At 40.0% G+C, this 23,872-nt stretch overlaps 1 protein-coding gene across 10 annotated transcripts in view; it reads left to right on the forward strand.

Annotated features, from left to right (window-relative positions):
- The window catches only part of DNAH14 (dynein axonemal heavy chain 14), a 53,294-nt gene extending 29,688 nt beyond the window's left edge, over nucleotides 1-23,606 (forward strand). For 3 of the 10 annotated variants that reach the window (XR_014233217.1, XR_014233218.1, XR_014233219.1), the window contains 5 exons: nucleotides 2,846-3,035; nucleotides 7,866-8,026; nucleotides 9,058-9,254; nucleotides 16,806-17,968; nucleotides 21,536-23,606. Coding sequence is in view for 1 of the 10 variants with exons in the window: in XM_082349949.1 (XP_082206075.1) it covers nucleotides 3,028-3,035; nucleotides 7,866-8,026; nucleotides 9,058-9,254; nucleotides 21,536-21,598 (429 nt within the window). In the remaining 9 variants the exon portion in view is untranslated. The remainder of the gene's footprint in view (nucleotides 1-2,845; nucleotides 3,036-7,865; nucleotides 8,027-9,057; nucleotides 9,255-16,805; nucleotides 17,969-21,535) is intronic. The other 7 variants (XR_014233220.1, XR_014233222.1, XM_082349949.1 and 4 more) reach the window with 7 other exon arrangements.
- The last annotated feature ends 266 nt before the right edge of the window (nucleotides 23,607-23,872 follow it).

Raw genomic sequence — 23,872 nt, forward strand, 5'->3', positions numbered from 1 at the left:
ACATTTGTCTTCTTTGTCAGTGATCAGTTATTCTTTTTTTTTTCTCTCTAACACTTAAGGCCTAGGACCAGACATGACACAGAATGAGTATTCTGTACAGTGTTCTATTAGTCAAGCAGCCACAGAATCAGATTGAGAGGAGGAGAGTTAAAGAATTTGGCGCAAGGTTTTTAAACTTTCAGAATCCACCCTCTAGCCACAGATGTTTTACATTCTTTCCATATGCAAAATGCACTCACCTCCTCTCAGACACCTGTAAGTTCTCATTTCATTGCAGTGTTAAGGTCAAGGATCTTGTGAGGTCCTGGAGCAGATGAGACTCTTTGGTGAAGGTCCTTGGGTGTAACTCCTTAAGTGGTTCCTCTTCATATGAAGATCTTTGAATTAAAGACACTTGATCTGGTCCAACCACCACCATATATATCACAGGGAGTGATGGGAGAAGCATAGGACTGTGCTTCCATGGACATTTCCCTTCAAAGAGGGGAAAGTGGAAGGCACGTAGCCCTCACTAGTCCACAGAAATTCTGAAATCCAAATGGGTAAATGTTGCAGTTCCTTGATTAGGACTCAGTCTTACTTCCTGGGAGGACTCAGAGGCTCTTGCCTCCCTCCACTGGGATCTTGGTTCCACCCTCTGAGTTAGCCTTCCAATTCCATAGGAAGTAGCCCATGTTTGCAGCTAAATAGTTTTCTCAGCTGCTCCCTGTCTGTAGTTGTACTTCCTATCTGAAGTGTCCTCTCTTCGTGTTTTACTGTCTCTGTCCCTTTTGGTCCAGGCTGATACAATTCATTTTTAAACATTGTGGGTTCCTTATGAATCGATTTATAATCTAATAAACAAAAACTGCACCAACATATATCCTTGGGGCAGCGTGGCTGCATTGTTCTGGCTCAAGGTTTCTCGTAATGTTACAGTCAAGATATCAGCTGGGGCTGCTGTCGTGAAGGCTTAACTGAGGTAGGAGGATCTACTCCCAAACCCACAAGCTCATATGTTGGCCAGAAGTCTTAGTGCCTCAACATTAAGGACCACGGGGCTGCTTGATTGTCCTCAAAACATGGCAACTGTCACTTCCCAGCGTGAGTTAACTAAGAGAGAGAAAAGAAGCTGCAGTGCCTTTTAAGACCTGGTCTCCAAAGTCCCGCTTTAGGGAGAAATGGGGAGATATTGGTCACGGGGTACAAACTTTCAGTTATAAGATAAAGAGGCTCTGGGGATCTAATGTATAGCGTGGGACTACAGTTAATAATGTTGCAGGAAGGGGGAACCCTTCCAGGGCCCGAGAGTGGGCTCTTGTCTAACACTCAGAAATGAATTATCGAGGAGACACACGTGCTGACAAAGCAAAAGACTTTATTGGGAAGGGGCGCCCGGGCGGAGAGCAGCAGGGTAAGGGACCCCAGGAGAACCGCTCTGCCACGTGGCTCACAGTCTCAGGTTTCATGGTGATGGGGTTAGTTTCCAGGTTGCCTCTGGCCAATCACTCTGACTCAGGGTCTTTCCTGGTGGTACCGCGCATCATTCAGCCAAGATGGTTTCCAGCGAGGAGGACTCTGGGAGGTTGGTAGGATATATGGACTGTAATCTCCTCTCTCCTTTTGACCTTTCCCAAATTCTTCCGATTAGTGATAGCTTGTTAGTTCTGTGTTCCTTACCAGGACCTCCTGTTGTAAGATGACTCACGCTAGTGGCTGCTATTGGGCCTGGCCAGGGCGGGTGTATTCAGTCAGTGGTTCCCCTAACAATAATACTGTATTGTATACTTGAAATATGCTAGAGAATATGAGGTGATGGATGTATTAATTAATTTGATTGTGGTAATTATTTCACAACGTATATTTATATCAAATCATCATGTTATACACCTTAAATATATATATATAGTATTATTTGTCAATTATACCTAAATAAAGCTGGGAAAAAAAGACAGAGGGTAGAATAATATATACTTTATGAGCTGAATTTTTTTAAATAAAATTTGATTTTAAAGCTTAAGAAAAAAAAGTCCCACTCCATCCCTTCCATTTTATTTCTGTTTGATAGAAGCAGTCGCTCAGTCCAGCCTCCAGTCAAGAAGAGAATTAGACTCCATCTTTTGTAGGGTTGAATGTTAAAGAACTTGACATATTTTTAACCAGCACAGCCACATTTATCATTATCACTTAATAGGTTTTTGAAGCCATATTTTTTCCTAATTAGTTGTGACCTTGGGGATCAGCCAAAGGAATAACTGCTCTTACAGAGCTTTTATCCAATCAGTACCTAGTTATAACTTATCAAGTGGGAGATATAGCTGGTAAACAGGAAGAAAGAGCTTTTTGTTTCCCTATTAGATAACTTTTTAATTTATTTTATTTTATTATTTTTTTGCTTATTTATTTTATAACTGGAAGTTTGTGCCTTTTGACCGCCTTCACCAGTTTTGCCCACCCACCCCCCATCCCCTCAGTGGTCAGTTATTCTTAAGATAATTCTCACGTTTCTTGTATAGGTTTTACCAAAGTAAAATGATTTGTTAAACTTGATTGCATCCATTATCTGTGGGTGTAGTTCATTGAGGCAATGGGTAGTCAGAATCACGCTAGTCTTTGAAATGTGTTTTTTTCCTTTCTTTTTTTCTTTCTCTCTTTTCCCAGTGAGAAACTTATATGTGCCTATTATGCAACTGCACTTTACAATATAGCCCAAATGCAGCTTTTGACAGAAGTGTCTAGAATATAGCACCAACAAATAAGAATAAAATAATGTATAAAATTTCATGGAGAAATATCATCTTCATACATTATGAAAAGTAAATATGTAGGCAAAAACTAACAGTGTTTAAATTTTCACACATGTCAGCCAGTGCCAAAATCTGGAAGCATGAAGGGTTACATACACATTTTCCAGTCCTTACCTGACGATGACCCTCCTGAGCTCTTGGAATTACACCCTGAGACCACAGGGGCTTCAGGGAGATCCAGGGCCAGAAGTTCATTGATAAACTCATTGCCACGCAACCAAGACCTACCACAACCGGCCTCATGTTCAGGTAAGAACGCACTAGGAAAAAATATTAGGTGAAAATTATTAAATATCCATTTGAAGAGATACAGTATAGAACTTATAGAAAAATACAGTCTAAAAATACAGAAACTAAATTCTCCAAATGACAGAGAAGCAAGTTTACACACACAGGAGCACACACACACATATATATGTAATTATTGATACCAAGCATGTAGTAGGTTCTCAATAAATATTTGTTGAGTGAGTGATTGAATTGTACCTGATGAGTGGTATTTTTTAACTGAATTTGTATAAATGTGAAATGTTATACTTACTTCTACAGGACAGGAAAAAAATAGCCATCATAATAAGTAAGAGGACAGTGCAGTCAAGAGGAGCTGGCCCTACTTTTAGACACCTATGTTGTAGCCAACATATTGTAACCACCTTCTATTAGCTCTGTATCCAAGGTCACACTGCCTCAGTATCCTTATCCTGCTTATCCATAAGTGGAGATAATATCTGTCTGCCCTTCAAGGCTATTGTGAGGTTTAAATGATGCAGCACATATCACCCAAATTTTCAGGGCTCCTCAGCCTGTGACTATAAAATAAGATCATGTTTAATGCCAGAACTACATGGCTTAAACCCCCAATGGCTTGACTGCCAAAGGGATGTTCCTACTCTTCCTGCCCCAACAAAGTGTGTTCCTGCTATTTCTAAACATCTCCCAAAGTGGTCATTCATATCTGCTCAGGAAGAAAGTAACACACACATGCACACTTCTGTCTTTGCTTACCCTGTTATGTCTGGGTTCAAATCCCAGCTCTATCACTTGACTTTGTGAACTAGGGGAAGTCAATTAAGTTTTTCTGCCTCAGGTTCATCACCTTTTAATCAGAGATAATAACAGTACTTTCCTCACAGGGCAGTGTTAAGAATACAGTTGTTTCCTTATGCATTTAAGTTCAGTGTAGAAATCTAGTTTTTCAATTTATAAGCCCAACAAACTATAACACGTTTTTTTTTTTTTTTTTGGCTGCATTGGGTCTTCGTTGCTGTGTGCAGGCTTTCTCTAGTTGCAGCGAGGGGGGCTACTCTTTGTTGCAGTGCTCGGGCTTCTCATTGTGGTGGCTTCTCTTGTTGCGGAGCATGGGCTCTAGGCACGTGGGCTTCAGTAGTTGTGGCACGCAGGCTCAGTAGTTGTGGCACACGGTCTAGTTGCTCCGCGGCATGTGGGAACTTCCCAGACCAGCGCTCGAACCCATGTCCCCTGCATCAGCAGGCAGATTCTTAACCACTGCGCCACCAGGGAAGACCAACAGTCACTTTAAAAAGGCTTTGAATAGTGTTTGGTTCCATTTATAAACTTAAACACTTTCAAATATATTAACATTCATTATAAAGTTAATATACTTCAGCTATCTGGCTGCCAAAACTTTTCAAGCCTTATAGTAATTCTTATAAATATAATAATTGAACAAATAAATATGACAAGTCTTAAATTTTCCCATATTTTTCAATATGTTATATCAGTTAAGCTAGATTTCAACTTAAAATCATAAATTTAAACCAATTTCTCAATTATCTGTTTTAAATTGGAGTCACAAGGCTTTAAGAGCCCCAGTTCTCTTAAATGTAACAAATATTTAAAATACCAACATGTATAGATTTCTCAACACAAAAAAATTTTTATGATGATTTTGATTCTGTTAACCCTATCTATATCTAATTCTAAATCTTCCCAGAATTGAAAGATGCTTACCAGGGACCAATTTTATCGCTTTCCATGATTTTTGAGTTTGCCTTCTCAGTTTGCTTGAGGCTGAAAAAACCAAGCAAATAAACTAAACAAAAAAGAGATTTTAACCAAAACATGAATCCATTCTTGGCAACACTCACAGGATGCTTTGAACCTTGTTTATAGTTGTCCTTAAGATAATAACTCAACAACTCCATAAGGTGATGGTCGTGACGCCCACATCACCCTAGTTTCCAGTTATACATTACCTAAGAGTTCTGTGTACTCATAGATCAGATTTTACATGTCTTTACCTACACATACATGTACATTTTTTTCCACTTACCTCTAAAACCTCTGAACCCACTGAAATCCTGCATTCTTTTACAGTCTTCCTGTCTCTTTGGACTACACAACTCATATTAAAATGACATCTGATTGGATTCTAGCTATGGCTTTGGCTGGCTATTTGGTCATATCTTCCAAGATCATTCTACTGACACAAAATAAGATCATCGAACTCTCATTTCACTGACGGAATGAAAATATACTAATCATCCGTGACATAGAAGGAAAGCTGCACATGTAGACAAAGAAAAGTACCCAACTGGAAATCCCCCAGTATGTCCCCAGAATATCAGGTTCAATTTCCTTGCAGGCCCTACACTTCTAAAGGTTAATTCTGTACTTTTTTTTCTTTTTTCTTTTTTTTTTTAAATGACGTTGACAACAATGCTTTTTCTTGACCGCACCACACAGCATGTGGGGGGGTATTAGTTCCGCCACCAGGGATCAAGCCCGTGCCCCCTGCAGTGGAAGTGCAGAGTCTTAACCACTGGACCACCAGGGAAGTCCAATTCTGCACTTTTAGCATTCAACAAATACACCAGTAAGAGATGAGATGATTATTAAGGAATACTTTTCATAAGCAAACCAAATATGTGTATTAATGTCCCTTTGGTCATTTTGGGAGGGTATTATTATCACAGTTATGCTGCCTTTGCTCAAAACCTATTAGAAACTTGTCTGTGGGCTTAAAAGCTTTTGCAAAGCAAAGGAAACTACAAACAAGATGAAAAGACAACCCTCAGAATGGGAGAAAATATTTGCAAACGAATCAACAGACAAAGGATTAATCTCCAAAATATATAAACAGCTCATGCAGCTCAATTTAAAAAAAACAAACAGCCCAATCCAAAAATGGGCAGAAGACCTAAATAGACATTTCTCCAAAGAAGACATACAGATGTCCAAGAAGCGCATGAAAAGCTGCTCAACATCACCAATTCTTAGAGAAATGCAAATCAAAACTACAATGAGGTATCACCTCACACCAGTTAGAATGGGCATCATCAGAAAATCTACCAACAACAAATGCTGGAGAGGGTGTGAAGAAAAGGGAACCCTCTTGCGTTATTGGTTGGAATGTAAATTGATACAGCCACTGTGGAGAACAGTATGGAGGTTCCTTTAAAAACTAAAAATAGAATTACCATATGATCCAGCAATCCCACTACTGGGCATATACCCAGGGAAAACCATAATTCAAAAAGACACATGCACCCCAATGTTCATTGCAGCACTATTTACAATAGCCAGGTCATGGAAGCAACCTAAATGTCCACTGACAGATGAATGGATAAAGAAGATGTTACTCAGCCGCAAAAAGGAGTGAAATTGGGTCATTTGTAGAGACGTGGATGGATCTAGAGACTGTCATACAGAGTGAAGTCAGAAAGAGAAAAACAAATATCGTATATTAACACATATATGTGGAACCTAGAAAAATGGTACAGATGAACCTCTTTGCAGGGCAGAAATAGATACACAGATGTAGAGAACAAACGTATGGACACCAAGGGGGGAAAGTGGTGGGGGTGGGGGTGGTGGGATGAATTGGGAGATTGGGATTGACATGTATACACTAATATGTATAAAATAGATAACTATAAGAACCTGCTGTATAAAAAATAAATAAAATTTAAAAAAGAAACTTGTCTGTGGGACTTGAAAGATCTCTCACATTCAAGGTAATGTCTTCAGTGGAAGCAAATCTTTGCACTTTGAAGATATATTTGATTTTTGTAATCTTTTGATCTTTTGAATCATATGAAGCCATGTTGGACGAATTCCACTGAGTAACCCTACTTTAAAGTCAAAAACAAAGTGTAATGACAAAGTTAGCAAATGTATTACTTCATGTGAGTTATAAGCTGTCTCAGAAGCAGCGCTATGAACCTAAATACACACCTTATCACCAGATTATCACTTACTTTGAAGGACAAAATTCATTTGGCCGTGTGAAACCTGGGATGTTTGCTGGAAAACCAGTTCCTACTAGTATAGAGAGTAACAGAGAGAGGGAACTCAAAAGAGGTGGGCCCCATTCCCTCCTCATCCACTGTTTAGGGAGGTTCTATCACTCCCTGAACCCTGGTTTCCTCATCTGTGAAAGGATTCCAAAGAGCTCCTCCAGCTCTAGTGTTTTTGTGACTTTGCTTATATCACCCCAACCCATACATACACTGTTCTTCTACCACCACCCACTGAATGTGTTACCAGGAAACCCTGTGTGTGAACACAGAGGAATTTGACACGCAGTTGAATAACCTATAAAGCTACTGAGGCATCCTCTGTCTGGTTGCCTCCTCTTTTCCATTTCAGTCTTGGTTCTTCCTTCATGCAGATGCATTTGGCCAAATAGTTTTCAAAGAAATCTTAAGAAAACTTTAAAAATATGTACTTCCTTGCAAATGTCTGAAGTGCATTGGACCGTTTTCTCACCTGTAAAGTGAAATGAACTCCGTGGTCTCTGTAAGTCTCCATGGTCTCCCAATTGGGTATTCTTCTTTCTCTACATGTCAGCTTTCCTTCTATGTCACAGATAGTATATGTTCATTCAGTCAGTGAAATGAGAGTTCACTGGTCTATTTTGTGCCAATAGAATGACCTTGGCAGCTATGACCAAATAGCCAAAGCCATAGCCAGAATCCAATCAGATGTCATCTTAATGTGAGTTGTGCAGTTCTGTGGTTCTGTGAAGCTGTGTTTACCTTCAGATGGGACCTAAATAGAGGGTTCTCCCGGATTAGACAGGTCTGTATCTCCTTTTTCTCTTGATTTCTTTTTCAGTCGGGAGCAGAGTGAGGATGAGCTGGTGATGGAAATTTTATCTGACGAGGTAAAGCGCCTGCCACTATCTGTGGAGAAGGAAGAATGTGCTGGAACTCCAAGCACGTTGAAGTGCATCATGTTCAGCCCCATTTGGGAGTCTTTTAACAAAGATCTCAAAGGTAAACATGGGCCATGAACTTCTCCCCCTCACCCCAGCCTCCTCAGAGAAGGACTGTGGCATCAGGAGGACAAAAGGTACGGCAGAAGTAAAAAGGCTGACATGAGATGGGAAAGCTAATGCCCTAACACCCTCTTCTGTCTCCAAGTTGGAAGATGAAGAGCAGAGGAGAAAAGGATGGGGGCGGATGGGGGGTGGTGGTGGTGGTCCATGACCCCAAGACAAAAAGTGAAGAAGTGATAATGTAGCAAACCAGAAAGGAGAAACTCTGCTTGAGAGATTCCACAGAGCTTCTAGATCTCTGTACTTTTTGCTTCTGGAACAGCATTTTGGGCAGGGAGGTTTAGATGGGCCCTCTGATAGGAGAGGTCCTGAGTCTACAGAACCAAGGGGAGGGAGGGAGGGCAGGTCCAGAGGAGATGAGCAAACCTCATTGTCCAGAGTTAGTTTCATGCCCAGCTATTTGCCCTGTTACATTTTCAACATCCAGATTTTAGCCCTTTAAAAAGATTCATTTTGGAGCCAAAAGTTGAGCAATAGTCTGTCGAAATAGTTATTATGGTTAAGTCTAGATTAATGGTGGGCAAACTAGGGCTTGCAGCCCAAAGCCAACCCACTGTTTGTTTTTGTACAGCCTACAAGCTAAAATGGTTTTCACACTTTTTAATGGTTGGAAAAAAAACAAGAATAATATTTTGTGACACACAAATATTTTATGTAATTCAAATTTGAGTGCCCACAAATAAAGCTTTATTGGGATACAGCCATGATTATTTGCTTTCACATGTCTGTGCCTGCATCCACTCTACAGTGGGAGAGTTGAGTTGTGACAGAGATAGTACAGCCCACAAAGCCTATTTACTAACAAAGTTAGTAAATAGAAATATTTACTAACTGGCCTTTTGCAGAAAATATTTTTCAACCCCTGGACTCAACACATGAAACTCCTTTAACTTCCAAACCTATATCTCTCCAAGTAAAGCCTCATTATATCTGAAAGATATCACAATTTCATCTCTTTTTTAAATCCAGGCTATGATCCCCTTATCCACTGCGTCTTGCTAAACTTTTTGATCCAAGAAATTGAAAGATTTGATAAGTTATTATCGATTATACATAAATCTCTGAAAGATCTTCAACTTGCTGTAAAAGGAGAGATCATCCTCACCCAAGAATTAGAGGAAATATATGACTCTTTTCTTAATACAAGAGTACCAAAATTGTGGCAGGTAAGCAATTATCCTTTCCTAGTCACTGGCTTGATTGAAATAAATGTCCCAGTTCTAGGGAAGGGGTAAGTTAACTATGGTATATCCACATGATGAAATAGTATGTATCCATTAAAAGATACTGACATACATCTGGTGTGAGTATATATTAATAAAATCTCTTAGAGGGCAATTTGGCAATTCTACTTAAATAAATTTATCTAAGAGATGTTTATCACAGGGCTGTTTATAATAGCATAAAGCTGAAAACAACTTGAATATCTATTAACAGGAATCTGGTTAGATAAATTAGGAAATATCTAAATAATAAGGTATGTGCTGATATACTGGAAAGATCTCTAAGATGTATTGTTAAATTTTTTTTTAAGTTTTAGAACAATATTTCATTTTTAAGGATTATAAAAACATATATATACTTCTATAAAACACATGCTTGCATAAGTGTTTATAAAAACACATATGTTTTAGATTCAAGAAACCCAAGTTAAAATTTTGGAAAAAAGCCAGCAGAACTGGGCTGACAGCCCATTCTGTCCCCACTAGGGCCTCCAAGATGCTCATCAAGGGAGATGGGGCTGAGGACAGGTCCACAAGGGGAGGACAGGCCTGGTAGGGGCCAGCTGGTACCCAGCACCAAGGTGAGCTCAGGGCCCAGGTCAACTCCAAGGTCAGGTGGCTGCAGGCCCAGGTCTGCTGGGAACCAGGAACTGGAGGGAACCAGGAAGCTGTATTCAGTGAGACGGGGGGGTGACGGGATGCAGCTTGTGCAGAGGGCTGGCGGCTGTAAAAATTTCTTTTGTAAAGTAGGAGCTGGGGGTGATGTGTGTACTGGCTGCAAAATTCTGGCCTCTCTTGCCCCTGTTGCCCCCTGGCAATAAATTGTTTCTATAGGCCAAAAAAAATTCTATAGGCAAAAAAGAAAAAAAAAGATCCTAAGAACATATCCAGAATGCAGCCCAAAGAGACTAAGAATGGAAAATATGAAAGAGCTATTGATTCACAGAGGGCAAACAGACTGTCCAACATAAGTTTGATTGATGTTCAGAGGGGGAGAAGAGAGAGGATAAAGCATAGGCAATAATTAAAGGAGTAAGAGCTGAGAATTTTCCAGAATTGATAGATGCAAGAAGTTCAATGAAACCCAAGCATTATACAGCTTTTTTAACTTATACATGGATACATCCTAATGAACCTGCAGAAAATCAAAGAAAAAATCTTTTTAAAAGCAGCTAGGGAAAAAAAAAAAGGTAACTTTCGAAGGAATGGAAATGGTATCTTCAGTGTGTCAAAGGAAATGAACTGTTAAACTAAAATTGTATATACAAACTTTTGTTTCAAAAATGAAGATGAAAAGAGAAAAAGCAGAGAGAGTTCATCATTAGCAAATGCTAAGGGAAACCCTGAATGTCCTTCCTCATTTCCATCAGGCAGGAGGAAAGAGATGAGGGGGAAACTCTGAGATGTGAGAAGGAACGAAGAGGGGAAAAAAGTAGTAAATGAGATGGTAAATAAATTCTGACAAAAATAAAAAACAACAGCAATATTAATGTCCAGTGGGATTCTTTTTTAAAGAAGAATAGAATATTGAACATTTTGAAATGGAAAGACCAAGAATAAAAACAGTCAACAATACCATATGAGCCAGGGTTGGGGAGTATATGGACTTTTCAGGTCTTAAGGAAGGAAGTTAAAAGTAATAATAACCCATAGACTTTTACAAATTAAGTATGCATGCTGTAATTTTTAGGGTAACCACTAAAACAATTGAAACAAATCACATAACTTCCACAATTGCAGAGGAGGGAGAGATGCTTGTTATATTGTTTTGTGACTAAAGAATTTTTAAAAAACTCAAAATGGCATATACAGTATTATCTCAACTACATAAAAAGTATGTAAACCCCAGCACATGAGTATCAATAGACATGTACAAAAATATTCAGAACATCATTATCTATAATGGTAAAATGCTGGAGACAACACAAATGTGTCATCCACAATAGGATGGAAAAATACATGGTATATTCATACATTACACTATACAAGTAGTGAAAGTAAATGAACTACAGCTACAAGCATCAGCAGGATAATGCTTACAAATAATGATGAAATCACACACACACGGTCACACACAGTCAATCCTCATTATTCGTGAATTACATCTTTGTGAATTTGCCTACTTGCTAAAATTTATTTGTAACCAAAATGTATGCAGACACATGAAAAGATGCTCAACATCATTCATCATCAGGGAAAAGCAAATCAAAACCACAATGAGATCTAATTTCACACCCACTAGGATGGTTAGAATCAAAAATGCAGATAATAATAAACATTGCAGGGATACAGAGACATTGGAACCCTCATATACTGCTCATGATAAAATGATGTAGCTACTTGGGAAAATAGTCTCTAAGTTTCTCAAATAGTGAAACGTAGAGTTGCCATTTGACCCAGCAGTTCCAATCCTAGGTATATTCCCGAGAGAAGTTAAAACTGTACCCACACAAAAACTTGTCATGATTGTTCACAGCAACATTACTCATAATAGCCAAAAGATGGAGGCAACTCAAATATTCCTGAAGAATGGACAAAATCCTGATGAATAAATTGTGTGTGAATTATATCTCAATAAAGCTATTTTAAAAACCTATGGTAGAAAACATACAGTTTAGAGAAAGCAATGACAATTATAATACTTAAACACTGAATGCACACTGTGATGAAAATTGAGATGTTGTGTCTGCAAGCTTCACACACTTAGAATCGTAAGACTTCAGAGCTTGAAAGGATCTTGGGGATCCTCTACTCAAATACCCTTATTTTACAGATATGGAAACTGAGGAACAGAGAGGCTTCATGACTTACTAAGAAAGCTAATTAGTGAAAGGGCTGGGAGTCACATGAGTTCAAAGTTAAGTTGGGAGAATATGACCCAGTTGGAATCTTCTAAGTATAGTTACATGTGGCTGAGGTGAAGGCATACCTGACTGAAAAGCAAGAGCTGAAATTAGCCAGGGAGAAATGTCTGGCTTGGACAGTTGGGCAGTGGTGACATTCAGAGACAGAACAGGCAGAAACAGAGGCTGTTTGAGGGCAGATGCTGACATCCTGTTTTGGACATGAAACATCTCGAGGAGCTAGAGGGGCTTCCAAGTGAAGCTATCCAAGAGAAAGTGGGTAAGAATGCAAAGCAAGATTTTGGTATCATCAGCCTAGACAAAGTAGTGGAAACCACAGCTGTGGATTAGATCTGAGAGAGAGAATGTAAAGTAGGGAGAGAAGAAGGCTGAAGGAGTTCTGGGCAACACCACCTTAAAAGGAGGGAAGGGAAGGAAAAGAGTAGTCAAGGAATGAGACCTACGAAGTAGAGAATTCAAGAGAAAATTAGGATTGAGTGTGGACACAGAAGCCAAGGCAAGAGAGAAGGAGTAAGTAATCAACTTAGTCAAAAGCTGCAGAGAATACAAATAAGACAAGTGGGAGAGATGAGTATAGGGTGGGATCATGAATACGGAAAGTAGAAGGTCACTGATGACTTCTAACAAAGACACCAAATGACAATAGGTTTGGCAGGCAATGGGAAGAGGGGACAGGAGTCAATGAACTTCTTCAAGAAGCCTGAGTAAAGAAAAGAAGATCAAGCCTAGAGAGCTACAAGGGGTCTTTTTTTTTTGCCTCCCTTGCAACAAACAAGTAGGGTTTTTTTTTTAAATTTTATTGAGGAAAAATTGACAATTATAGTTGTATATATTTAAAGTGTACAACATGATGATTTGTTATACATATACATTGTAGAATGATTACCAAGATCAAGAAAATTAACACATCCATCACCTCACATAGTTAACATAGTTAACTTTTTTTTTTTATTTATGGTGGTGAGACTGCTTAAGATCTACTCTCAGCAACTTTCAAGTATAAAATACCATATTATTAACTATAGTCACTGTGCTTTAGATCCTCAGAAGTTGTTCTTATAACTGAAAATTTGTACCCTTTGACCCACATTACCCCATTTCCCCCTCCCTCCCTGCTTCTGGCAACCACCATTCTACTCTGTTTCTGTAAAATAGGCTTTTTTATTTTTAGATTCCACATGTAAATGATACATACAGTATTTGTCTTTCTCTGTCTGGCTTATTTCACTTAGCATAATATCCTCCAAATCCATCCATGTTGCCACAAATGGCAGGATTTCCTTCTTTTTTACGGCTGAATAATATTTGATTGTATGTATATACCACACTTGTTTTAGCCATTCATCAAAGGACATTTAGATTGTTTCCATATCTTGGCTATTGTGGATAACACTGCAATGAGCATGGAATTGCACATAATCTCTTCAAGATACTAATTTCAATTCCTTCACATTTATAGCAGTCAGATTGCTGGATCATATGGGAGTTCAATTTTTAATTTTTTGAGGAGCCAACATTCTGTTTTCCATAATGGCTCTACCATATACGTTCCCACCAACAATTTTTAAGGGTTCCCTTTTCTCCACATCCTCACCAAGATTTGTTATCTCTTGTCTTTTTGATAATAGCCATCCTAACAGGTGTGAGGTAATATCTCGTTGTAGCTTTTATTTGCATTTCCCTGATTATTAGTGATACTGAACACCTTTTCATGTACCATTTATTGTTGGCCATTTGTGTGTCTTCTTTGGGAAAATGTTCTTTCAGATCCTTTGCCCATTTTTTAATCAGATTGTTTGTTTGTTTGTTTTGCTGTTGAGTTGTATGAGTGCCTTATATACTTTGGATATTAACTCCTTATCAGATAGACAGTTTGCAAATGTTTCCTCCAATTCTGTAGGTTGACTTTCAATTTATTGATCGTTTCCCTTGCTGTGAAGAACCTCTTTAACATAGTTCCACTTGTTTATCTTAGCTTTTGTTGCCTCTGCTTTTGGTGTCTAAGAAATCACTGCCAAGACCAAAATCAAGGATTTTTTCCATATGTTTTCTTCTTTGAGTTTTATGGTTTCAGGCCTTACATTTAAGTCTTTGATCCATTTCAGCTGAATTTTTGTGAGTCTGGTTTCATTCTTTTTGCATGTAGATATCCAGTTTTCTCAACATTATTTACTGAAGTGACTATCCTTTCCCCATTTCATGCTCTTGGTGCCCTTGTCAAAAATTAGTTGACTGACTATGGGAACTATCCTAGTGCTCCAGTGGTTAAGACTCTGAGCTTCCAATGCAGGGGGCGTGGGTTTGATCCCTGGTCAGGGAACTAAGATCCCATATGCCATGCGGCGCAGCCAGAAAAAGAAAGTAAAAAAAAATTAGATGACTGTATATGCCTGAGTTTATATCTGGGCTCTCTATTCTATGTGACTATTTTTATGCCAGTACCATACTGTTTTTATTACTACATCTTTGTAATATAGCTTGAAATCAGAAGGTGTTATGCCTCCAGCTTTGTTCTTCTTTCACAAAATTCCTTTGGCTATTAAAGGTCTTTTGTGGTTTCATACAAATTTTAAGATAGCTTTTTCTATTTCTGTAAAAACTGCCATTGGAATTTTTATCAGGATTGCATTGAATCTGCAGATCACTTTGGGTAGTATGGACATTTTCACAATACTTTCCATTTATTTCTTCAAGCTCTTTCATCAGTGTCTTACAGTTTTCAGTGTACAGGTCTATCACTTCCTTAGTTAAATTTATTCCTAAGTATTTTATCATTTTCAATGCTATTATAAATGGGATTGCTTTCTTAATTTCTCATTCAGATAGTTTGTTGTTACTGTATAGAAATGCAACTGATTTCTGTATGTTAATTTTGTATTTTGCAAATTTACTGAATTCATTTATTCTAACATTTTTTTGGTGGGATCTTTAGGATTTTCTACATATAAGATTATGTCATCTGCAAACAGAGACAATTTTACTTCTTCCTTTCCAATTTGAATGACTTTATTTCTTTTTCTTGCCTAATTGCTATGACTATGACTTCTAGTACTATGTTGAATAGGAATGGTGAAAGTGGGAGTCTTTGTCTTATTCCTGATCTTAGAGGAAAGGCTTTTAAATTTTCACCATTGAGTATGATGTTAGCTACAGGCTTGCCATATATGGCCTTTATTATGCTGAGGAACATTACTTCTGTACATAATTTGTTGAGAGGTTTCTTTCTAAAATTTTATTTTATTTTATTTTTTTTATACAGCAGGTTCTTGTTAGTTATCTATTTTATATATATTAGTGTATTAGTCAATCCCAATCTCCCAATTCATCCCACCACCACCACCACCACCACCACCCCCACCCCTGATTTCCCCCCTTGGTGTCCATACTTTTGTTCTCTACATCTGTGTCTCTATTTCTGCCTTGCAAACCGGTTCATCTGTACCATTTTTCTAGATTCCACATATATGCGTTAATATACAATATTTGTTTTTCTCTTTCCGACTTACTTCACTCTGTATGACAGTCTCTAGGTCCATCCACGTCTCTACAAATGACCCGATTTCATTCCTTTTTATGGCTGAATAATATTCCATTGTATATATGTACCACATCTTCTTTATCCATTCGTTTCCTTAAAAAACTAAAAATAGAATTACCATATAACCCAGCAATCCCACTCCTGGGCATATACCCAGAGAAAACCATAATTCAAAAAGACACATGCACCCCAAAGTTCATTGCAGCACTATTTACAATAGCCAGGTCATGGAAGCAACCTAAATGCCCATCGACAGACAAACAAATATTGAGAGTTTTTATCATGAAAAGATGTTGAATTTTGTCAACTGCTTTTTGAGCATCTATTGAAGTGATCATAGGATTTTTATCCTTCATACTTATATTGTGGTATATCACATTTTTTGATTTTCATATGTTTAGCCATCCTTACATCCCAGGGGTGAATCCCACTTGATCACTGTTTATGATCCTTTTAATGTATTCTTGAATTTAGTTTGCTATTTTTTTGAGAATCAAACAAGTAAGATTAAGTGTTAGGTGGTTTGTGTATTTAAGATAGAAGAGTGTGTTAATAAACAAAGGGATGGAAAATGGGAAGCTGAAGCTACAGAAAAGAAAAACTACTCCAAAAGAGCTATGCAGAGCACAGGGGCAGGAAACAACTTGACTCAGAACTGGAAGGAAAAGAGGGGAAAAAAGAGGCAATGGATGGAGATTTATAGAATTTTGTATAGAGGAAGGCCAGAAAGTTGAGATTGCTTATACTTAATGGCCTGTGAAGGTAATCTTCCCAGATAAGGGGGAAAAGGTGGGTAGGAAGAGTGGTGGCAGGAAAGAAGATGGATTAAAGAACTTGAGAAAAATGATAAAAGACTAGCCAGGATGGAAACTTGCAAGTGTTTTATCCAAAGCACTTTTAAGATTATGCTGATTTGCCTTGGTATTAGTCTTTAGATTTCTCATTAAGTACTTTCAGTTGGAAAACAGCATCCTCTTGCCAAGTTATTTAACCCTGGCAATTGAGACTGTCACCAAAGTTTGCAGATATGTTCTTAATGATCCCAAAGACAAATCTTTTAAAAATTATGTGCCTGTTTCTAAATCCCAACAGAAACATGCCTACAAGTCAAGTAAACCCCTAAGTTCCTGGGTTAATGATCTCATCCAGAGGCTGAATTTCTTTAATACCGTATGTATGAAAGCTGCTTTACATTTCTTCTTCATTTTTGTTTTGAGCTTAATGGTTTTACAGCATAATTTCCCATGCTTGGCCTCTTTGGGTTCTCATAGCAACATGTGAATTTAAGCAAAGGAGGGATTTTTATCTTCAGTGTAGAAGGAGGAAATGGAGACCTAAGAAGTTGAGAGTTTCTTCCAAGGTCACTCTGCCCTAAGAGACAGAGGTAGAAACAAAACCTGGTACTTTCCTCTTTCTATTATGTTTGTGACGCTAGCAGGAAGAAATGTGAAAAGAAATAAAAAATAGTCGCATGTAATTTTTAAGTGTATTTAATACATAATACAAATAATTTGAAAGGCATGAGAGTAGTTCACACTTAAGGGGTACCTCACAGGGTATCAAACATTTTTCGAGGTGCTTTACTCATGCTAACTCAGTTCTCATAGTAACCCTATGATATGAAGTAGGTACTATTATTTATCATCCTCATTTTAGAGACGAGGAAACTGAGATACAAAAGCATGGAGTAACTTGCCCAAGGTTTCACAGCTAGAAAGTGGAAGTGTTGAGATTTGAACCCAGAAAATCTAGTTCCAAAGTCTGTACCAAACTGTCTCTTACACCACTGAACAATAAGTAAGTGTTACTGTTTGAAGGCAGTAACTCAAAACCAATCCACAAGATTCCACAAGGCCCAGCCAGGATTCCTACTGTAATAAAAACATCCCTTATTACCCAAATCCAATGTGTTCCAGTGTTTTGTGGTCTCAAAAGCTTTAAAGCCATAGCTGGTTTTCATTAAAGTACAGGACTAGGGTCCAGAGAAGGGGGAGAGCTTGAGATGAAAAGGAAAGGAGAAATCTAGGAGAGGCTGGAAGAAATTGCTCAGATCATCTGAAAATGTGCAATTATTATGCCCTTAACTACACCAACCTGTGATCTGCCTTCCAATAGGTATATGAGACTTGTCACAGCTTGGAAGCACTCCAGCTCATCAACTAGCCAAAACCCCCAACACCCCACTGATCAAAAGAAGGAGTTCTTTGAAGGATTTCCTGCAAGATATTGGCTCCCAGCTTTCTTCTTTCCACAAGGTGAGCATGAGAACTAGGACCAGAGACACCTGGTCCAGACAAGTCTGTCTCCAGTCCCTCCACCAGCACTCCCCCATGTCTTCCTCCCCTCTAGGATTAGAGGCCCCTATGACATCCCTACCCCCCCCCCAACAGGTACCAAGACCTCTTGCCTGCACTAGAGCAGTCTCTCTTCTCCCTCCCCACCCACATCCCTCCCTCGCCCCAGCTCCTCATGAACCAAAATAAACCCACATCCTTGTCAGACCTCACCTGCACCCCAGCAGGTGTCTCACTTTCTCACCTCTATGCGGTTAATTCTATGAGGTCAGAGACCAACAACACTAGATTCCTCCCAAAGGCGCCTACAGTTTAAGAGTGGACTCCTGGGGCTTCCCTGGTGGCGCAGTGGTTGAGAATCTGCCTGCCAATGCAGGGGACACGGGTTCGAGCCCTGGTCTGGGAAGATCCCACATGCCGCGGAGCAACTAGGCCCGTGAGCCACAATTACTGAGCCTGCGCGTCTGGAGCCTGTGCTCCACAACAAGAGAGGCCGCGACAGTGAGAGGCCCGCGCACCGCGATGAAGAGTGGCTCCTGCTTGCTGCAACTAGAGAAAGCCCTCGCACAGAAACGAAGACCCAACACAGCCATAAATAAATAAATAAATAAATAAAAAACAAAAAAACCCAGGAAGACAGGGAGTTCAAAAATTAGATAAATGTATTAAAAAAAAAAAAAAAAAAAGAGTGGACTCCTGGAGATGGGCACCCACCCAAGGGATTGATTCTGTGCTTCAGCCACTTCATTCATTTATTCATTTAATAAGAATTAATAAATAAATGTTTGCCGGGTCCTAGGCCCCACCAGCTTGGCACAAACATCCAGCAGATATCCAGCAAGAGCCTGTTACAATAATGTATGGTCGGGGTATAATGGGTGTTGTAAAGGGGCAGCACTAGACTGTAAGCTCCATGAAGGCAGGAACCAGGTCTGTTTTTACTCCCTATTGTATTCCAAGCACCTAATGCAGCCCTCACCAGCAAAAAACTTCTCAATAAATATTCAACATTTGAAGAAAGAGCAAATGACTTTCTGAATGAATGTAAGAATAGATGAATACTCTTGGAGCCTGAAACAGGGGGACCAGAACTAAGGGTCAGGGAAGGCCACTAAGGAAATAACTTCTAAGAAGAGACTTGAAGATTGTTACCAGTTAAGCATTATCCAGGTGGAGACCAAATAAGAGGAGAGTAATTAGCACCCTTAGTACTTACTGTAGAGTACTTACCGGGTGCCAGGCACTCTTCTAAGGACTTTGGATATATTAAGTCATTCAGTTCTCATGACAATCTTATGGTGTTGTTACTATTATTATCCCTATTTTCAGACAAGAAAACCTTGGCAGAGAGAAGTTAAGTAATTTGTCCAAAGTCACACAGCTACTAAGGGACTGAGCCAAGATTTGAATTTAGCCTGTCTGACTTGGAAATTCACATGTTTAACCACTGCACTAAACTGGGAATTGTATTTTTATTAGAGAGAATACCATTCAAAGGCCCAGAGGTGAGAGAGAAAAAAAGCACACTAGAGAAACCAAATGTTCATCGTGACCAGAGCCAAAGACCGACAAAGGGAGAATGGTTAGCATGAAGCTGGAGAGATGAGCGCGGGCCAGCTCCCAGGGAGCCTGATCCCTCCAGCGGCAGTGGGAACCGCGGCCATGCTCCAGGCAAGGGGCCCATGGTCTGATGGCTGCAGCATGGAGGAAGGGCGAGGTAGACTGGAGAAGCTCGGGACCGGAGTCTGGGTCCTGGTCACTTAGGCGTCTGCTTTATTCTCCAATCAAGAGTTGGTGGTGACCTGGATGTGGACAGTGGTGGTGGAGTCGAAGAGAAGTCATTGACTAGAAGGACATTTAGGAAGCAGAACCAGCTGGACTCCATGTTTGAGAGGATGGGGTGAGAGGGAGGGAGAAGCTAAGCATGACTCCAGGTTTCTGGCTTGGAAAGCTGGGTGGAGGCTGATGTCATTGACTGAAATAGGGAACTCAGAGAGAGGAGCAAACTGATAAATGAGAGTCATGTCAAGTTTGAGATGTTTGGAGAACACCAACACCATGTCCAGTAAGCAGTTGGTTTTACAGGCCTGGAGCTCAGGACATACGTCTGGCTGGACAGAGACAGTGCGGCCAGCAGTCACTGAGCACCCAGACAGGGCCGCAGTGCGACAGCTGCTGCCACAGGCACAGAGGCGGCCAAAACCCAGGTCTTGTCTCCTGGAGCCTTTAGCCTTCTGAGAGGGGCACAGAGGAGAAGGTCACTTCTGTCTGGGCCAGTAGAGATAGATTCTTGGGCCTTGAAGAACTGTAGGGAAATTTGAGAAAGATCATCTAAGGCAGATGGCTGAGCAAAGACACTAAGTCAGGCTCACTGTCTTAGTGGGTATTTCGGTAGCAGCAGAGTAGAGGAGATATGCCAGTCTGGCAGGGTGCTAATTACCCAGTTCAGGAAACTGAAATTCACTCCGTGTGCACTGGTGTGGTGGCTTCTAGGCAGAGGCATTACATGATCAAGAAGTAGTTCGAGGGACCTCCCTGGCGGTCCAGTGTTTAAGATTCCATGCTTCCACTGCAGGAGGCACGGGTCGATCCCAGGTTGAGGAACCAAGATCTGGCATGCCATGCGGGACGGCCAAAAAAAAAGAAAAAAGTAGAATGGAGTTAACTCAACTGGCAATTTATGCAGAATGGATTAAACAAGGGAAAGAGGAACTGATGGCAAGGAGAACAGTTAAGAGTTGTGTTAGGTATCTTGATATCAAACTACAGAATGTAATCCAAACTTGCTTAAGCAAAAGAGGGCAAGTTATAGGTGCATATAAGTGGAAAGGAAGCCAAGGGGGTCTGGCTTCAGGCATGGCTGGATTCAGGTAGTCAATCATCCTCCATGTCACTCTCAGCCTGCCTCCTCATATCTTAGCTCTGTTTCCACTATATCTTGGTCTCATTTTTGTTTGTTTGTTTTGTTTTTGTTTTTTTTTTTGCTGCTGTACATAGCCTTTCTCCATGCAACCAAGGCAATAAATGGCCACAAGCAGTTTAGCAACTCCAGAGGAAAAAGAGCCTTCCTTTTCCCAATACCCATGTGTCATTTTGAGAAAGGCTCTGACACACATGGGTCTTGGCCTTGCCCCTGGGATCCATGTTTGTTGCCAGGAAGATGAGGTACTATGATTGTTGCCAAGATTGGGTCAAAAGTGGGTAAGGTCCCAGGACCCATAGCCCCTCAACACCCATATTGAATATGGGAGGGGCACTGGTCCTACAAAAGAACCTGAGTTCCCCAGGAAGCTCATGCTGCTGGCCAGACTGATATCACCAAGGCCCAAGCGAGGCAGCTGGATTTACACTCTCCTCCCCCCCAGCCCAGTCTCACACCCACCTCTTGCATTTCCTTACTCTTTCTTCTCCACTCTTCCCTTCCCATGAGATATCAATGTTGCTAATTCCCAAGGGAAATGTTGGGATGTGCACAACCCCGAAATCCCTGAGACTCACAAGGAACTTGGTGTATGTTTTTCTCCAAAGCCTTTCTTATTGCTGTGCTTCAAGACTATGGAAGGTCCCAAGGAATCTCTACAGATGACCTGACTTTTACCTATCATGTGATCTCTGACACCACTGACATGAAAGATGAGGAGTTCTCCATAATCATCCAGAAGAAACTCAACATAGTCAGGAGAGCCTTTAAGGTACTGGAGTACTTCAAAAGTTGGAAAGAGTAATCATTCGTTCATTCAAGCAATCCATCAATCAGTCCCTCAACAAACCTTTGTTCCTCATTTACCACGTGCCCCGCCCTATACTAGGCACTAAAGCATGGTGCAGTCCCCATCAAATCCAAATGCCATCAAATGCCATCTCTCCCACTCTTCTTCTAGGGGGTGGGAAAGAATTATAAAGAAATTAAATGAATAAAAGATTTAAATAAGTACAATAAATGAACTTTATAACTCTCCCCTGACACAAATGAAGACTGAACGCTGCTAGGTTGGGATTTGAAGGTGGTATTTCAAACCAGTGGGGCAAACCTCTCCTGAGCGTGGCTCAGCTGAACTGCCTGCCACCCAGCAACCTACTCATTCCAGAGTTCAGTTGGGTTCAAGGAGACACCCCCAGCCAGCCTGCAGTGAAACTCAGGGCACTGGGCAACGTGCTGATTATGAACAGAGGCAGTTTAGGCGGGGAGTGTGAGGGTGCAGATGCCCGAGGCCACCCCCAGCCCAGTCACTCTCCCACCATTGCCCCACTGGTTTGAAGGCCATTGTTGTTGTTTACTAAACTCCAATCTGTTCTAGGAATCTATTTGTCTATTCCAGGACCAACACCACACATGTCTAGAAGCTGTAAAGTTATATGTGGAGACTTGGTAGAGCAAGTCAGTCCTCGTTTTTCCTTTTTTTTAATCAAATTTTTATTACATTTTTACTATTTTTTATTGTGGTAAAATATACATAACATAAAATTTACCATTTTAACTACTTCTTTTTTTTTTTTTTTGGCTGTGCTGGGTCTTCATTGCTGCACACAGGCTTTCTCTAGTTGTGGCGAGCAGAGGCTACTCTTTGTTGCAGTGCATGGGCTTCTCATTGCAGTGGCTTCTCTTGTTGCAGAGCACTTCCTGGCTTGCAGACAGCTAGCTGCCTTCTAGCTATGTCCTCACATGACCTTTCCTTGGTGTGCATGTGTGGAGAGAGGGAGCAAGCTCTCTGATGTCTCTTCTTGTATGGACATTAATCCTATTGGATCAAGACCCCCATCCACGTGACTTTAATTACTTCTTTAGAGGCCCAATCTCTACATACAGCTACACTGGGTGTTAGGGCTTCAACATATGAATTGGTGGGGGTGGGGGGCGTATAAATATTCAGTCCATAACACCACATTTTGTTCATCCACTCATCTGTCCATAGACACTTGAGTCACTTCCATCTTTTGGCCATTGTGAACAGTGCTGCTATGAACATGGGTATGCAAATATCTGTTTGAGTCCCTGTTTCAGTTCTTTTGGGTATATATCTAGGAGTGGAACTGTTGGATCATATGGTAATTCTGTTAAATTTTTTGAGGAAATGCCATACTCTTTTCCGTAGTGGCTGCACCATTTTGCATTCCCACCAACAGTGCACAGCGTTCTAATTTCTCCACATCCTCACCAATACTTGTTATTTTCTGGCTCTTGATAGTAGCCATCTCAAAGGATGTGAAGTGGTATCTGATTGTGCTTTTGATTTACATTTCCCTAATGACTAGTCATATTGAAATCTTTTCATGTGTTTATTGGCCATTTGTATATTTTCTTTGGAGAAATATCTATTCAAGTCCTCAGCCCATTTTTAATCAGGATTTTTTGGTTATTGTTGTTGAATTGTAGGAGTTCCTTATATATTCTGGATGTTAATTCCTTATCAGATATATGAGTTGCAAATATTTTCTCCCATTCTGTGGATTGCCAATTCACTCTGTTGATAGTGTCCTTTGATATATAAAAGTTTTTAATTTTGAGGTAGCCCAATTTATCTATTTTTTATTGTTGTTGTCTATGCTTTTGGTGCCATAACCAAGAAATAATTAACAAATCCAATGTCATAAAGCTTTTCCCCTATGTTTTCTTCTAAGAGTTTTATAGTTTTAGCTCTTCAGTTTAGGTCTTTGATCCATTGTGAGTAATTTTTGTGTATAGTGTAAGGTAACAGTCCATACTGTACATTGATATCCAATTTAACCAACACCATTTGTTGAAGAGGCTGTCCTTTCCCCATTGAATATTTGCGCCTTTGTTGCAAATCATTTGAGCATATACATGCTTATTTCTGGGTTCATTCTCTATTCTGTTCCATTGTTCTATTGTCTGTCTTTGTGCCA

Source organism: Balaenoptera borealis, assembly GCF_965194805.1.
Source record: "Balaenoptera borealis genome assembly, chromosome: 1".
NCBI lineage: Eukaryota > Metazoa > Chordata > Mammalia > Artiodactyla > Balaenopteridae > Balaenoptera > Balaenoptera borealis.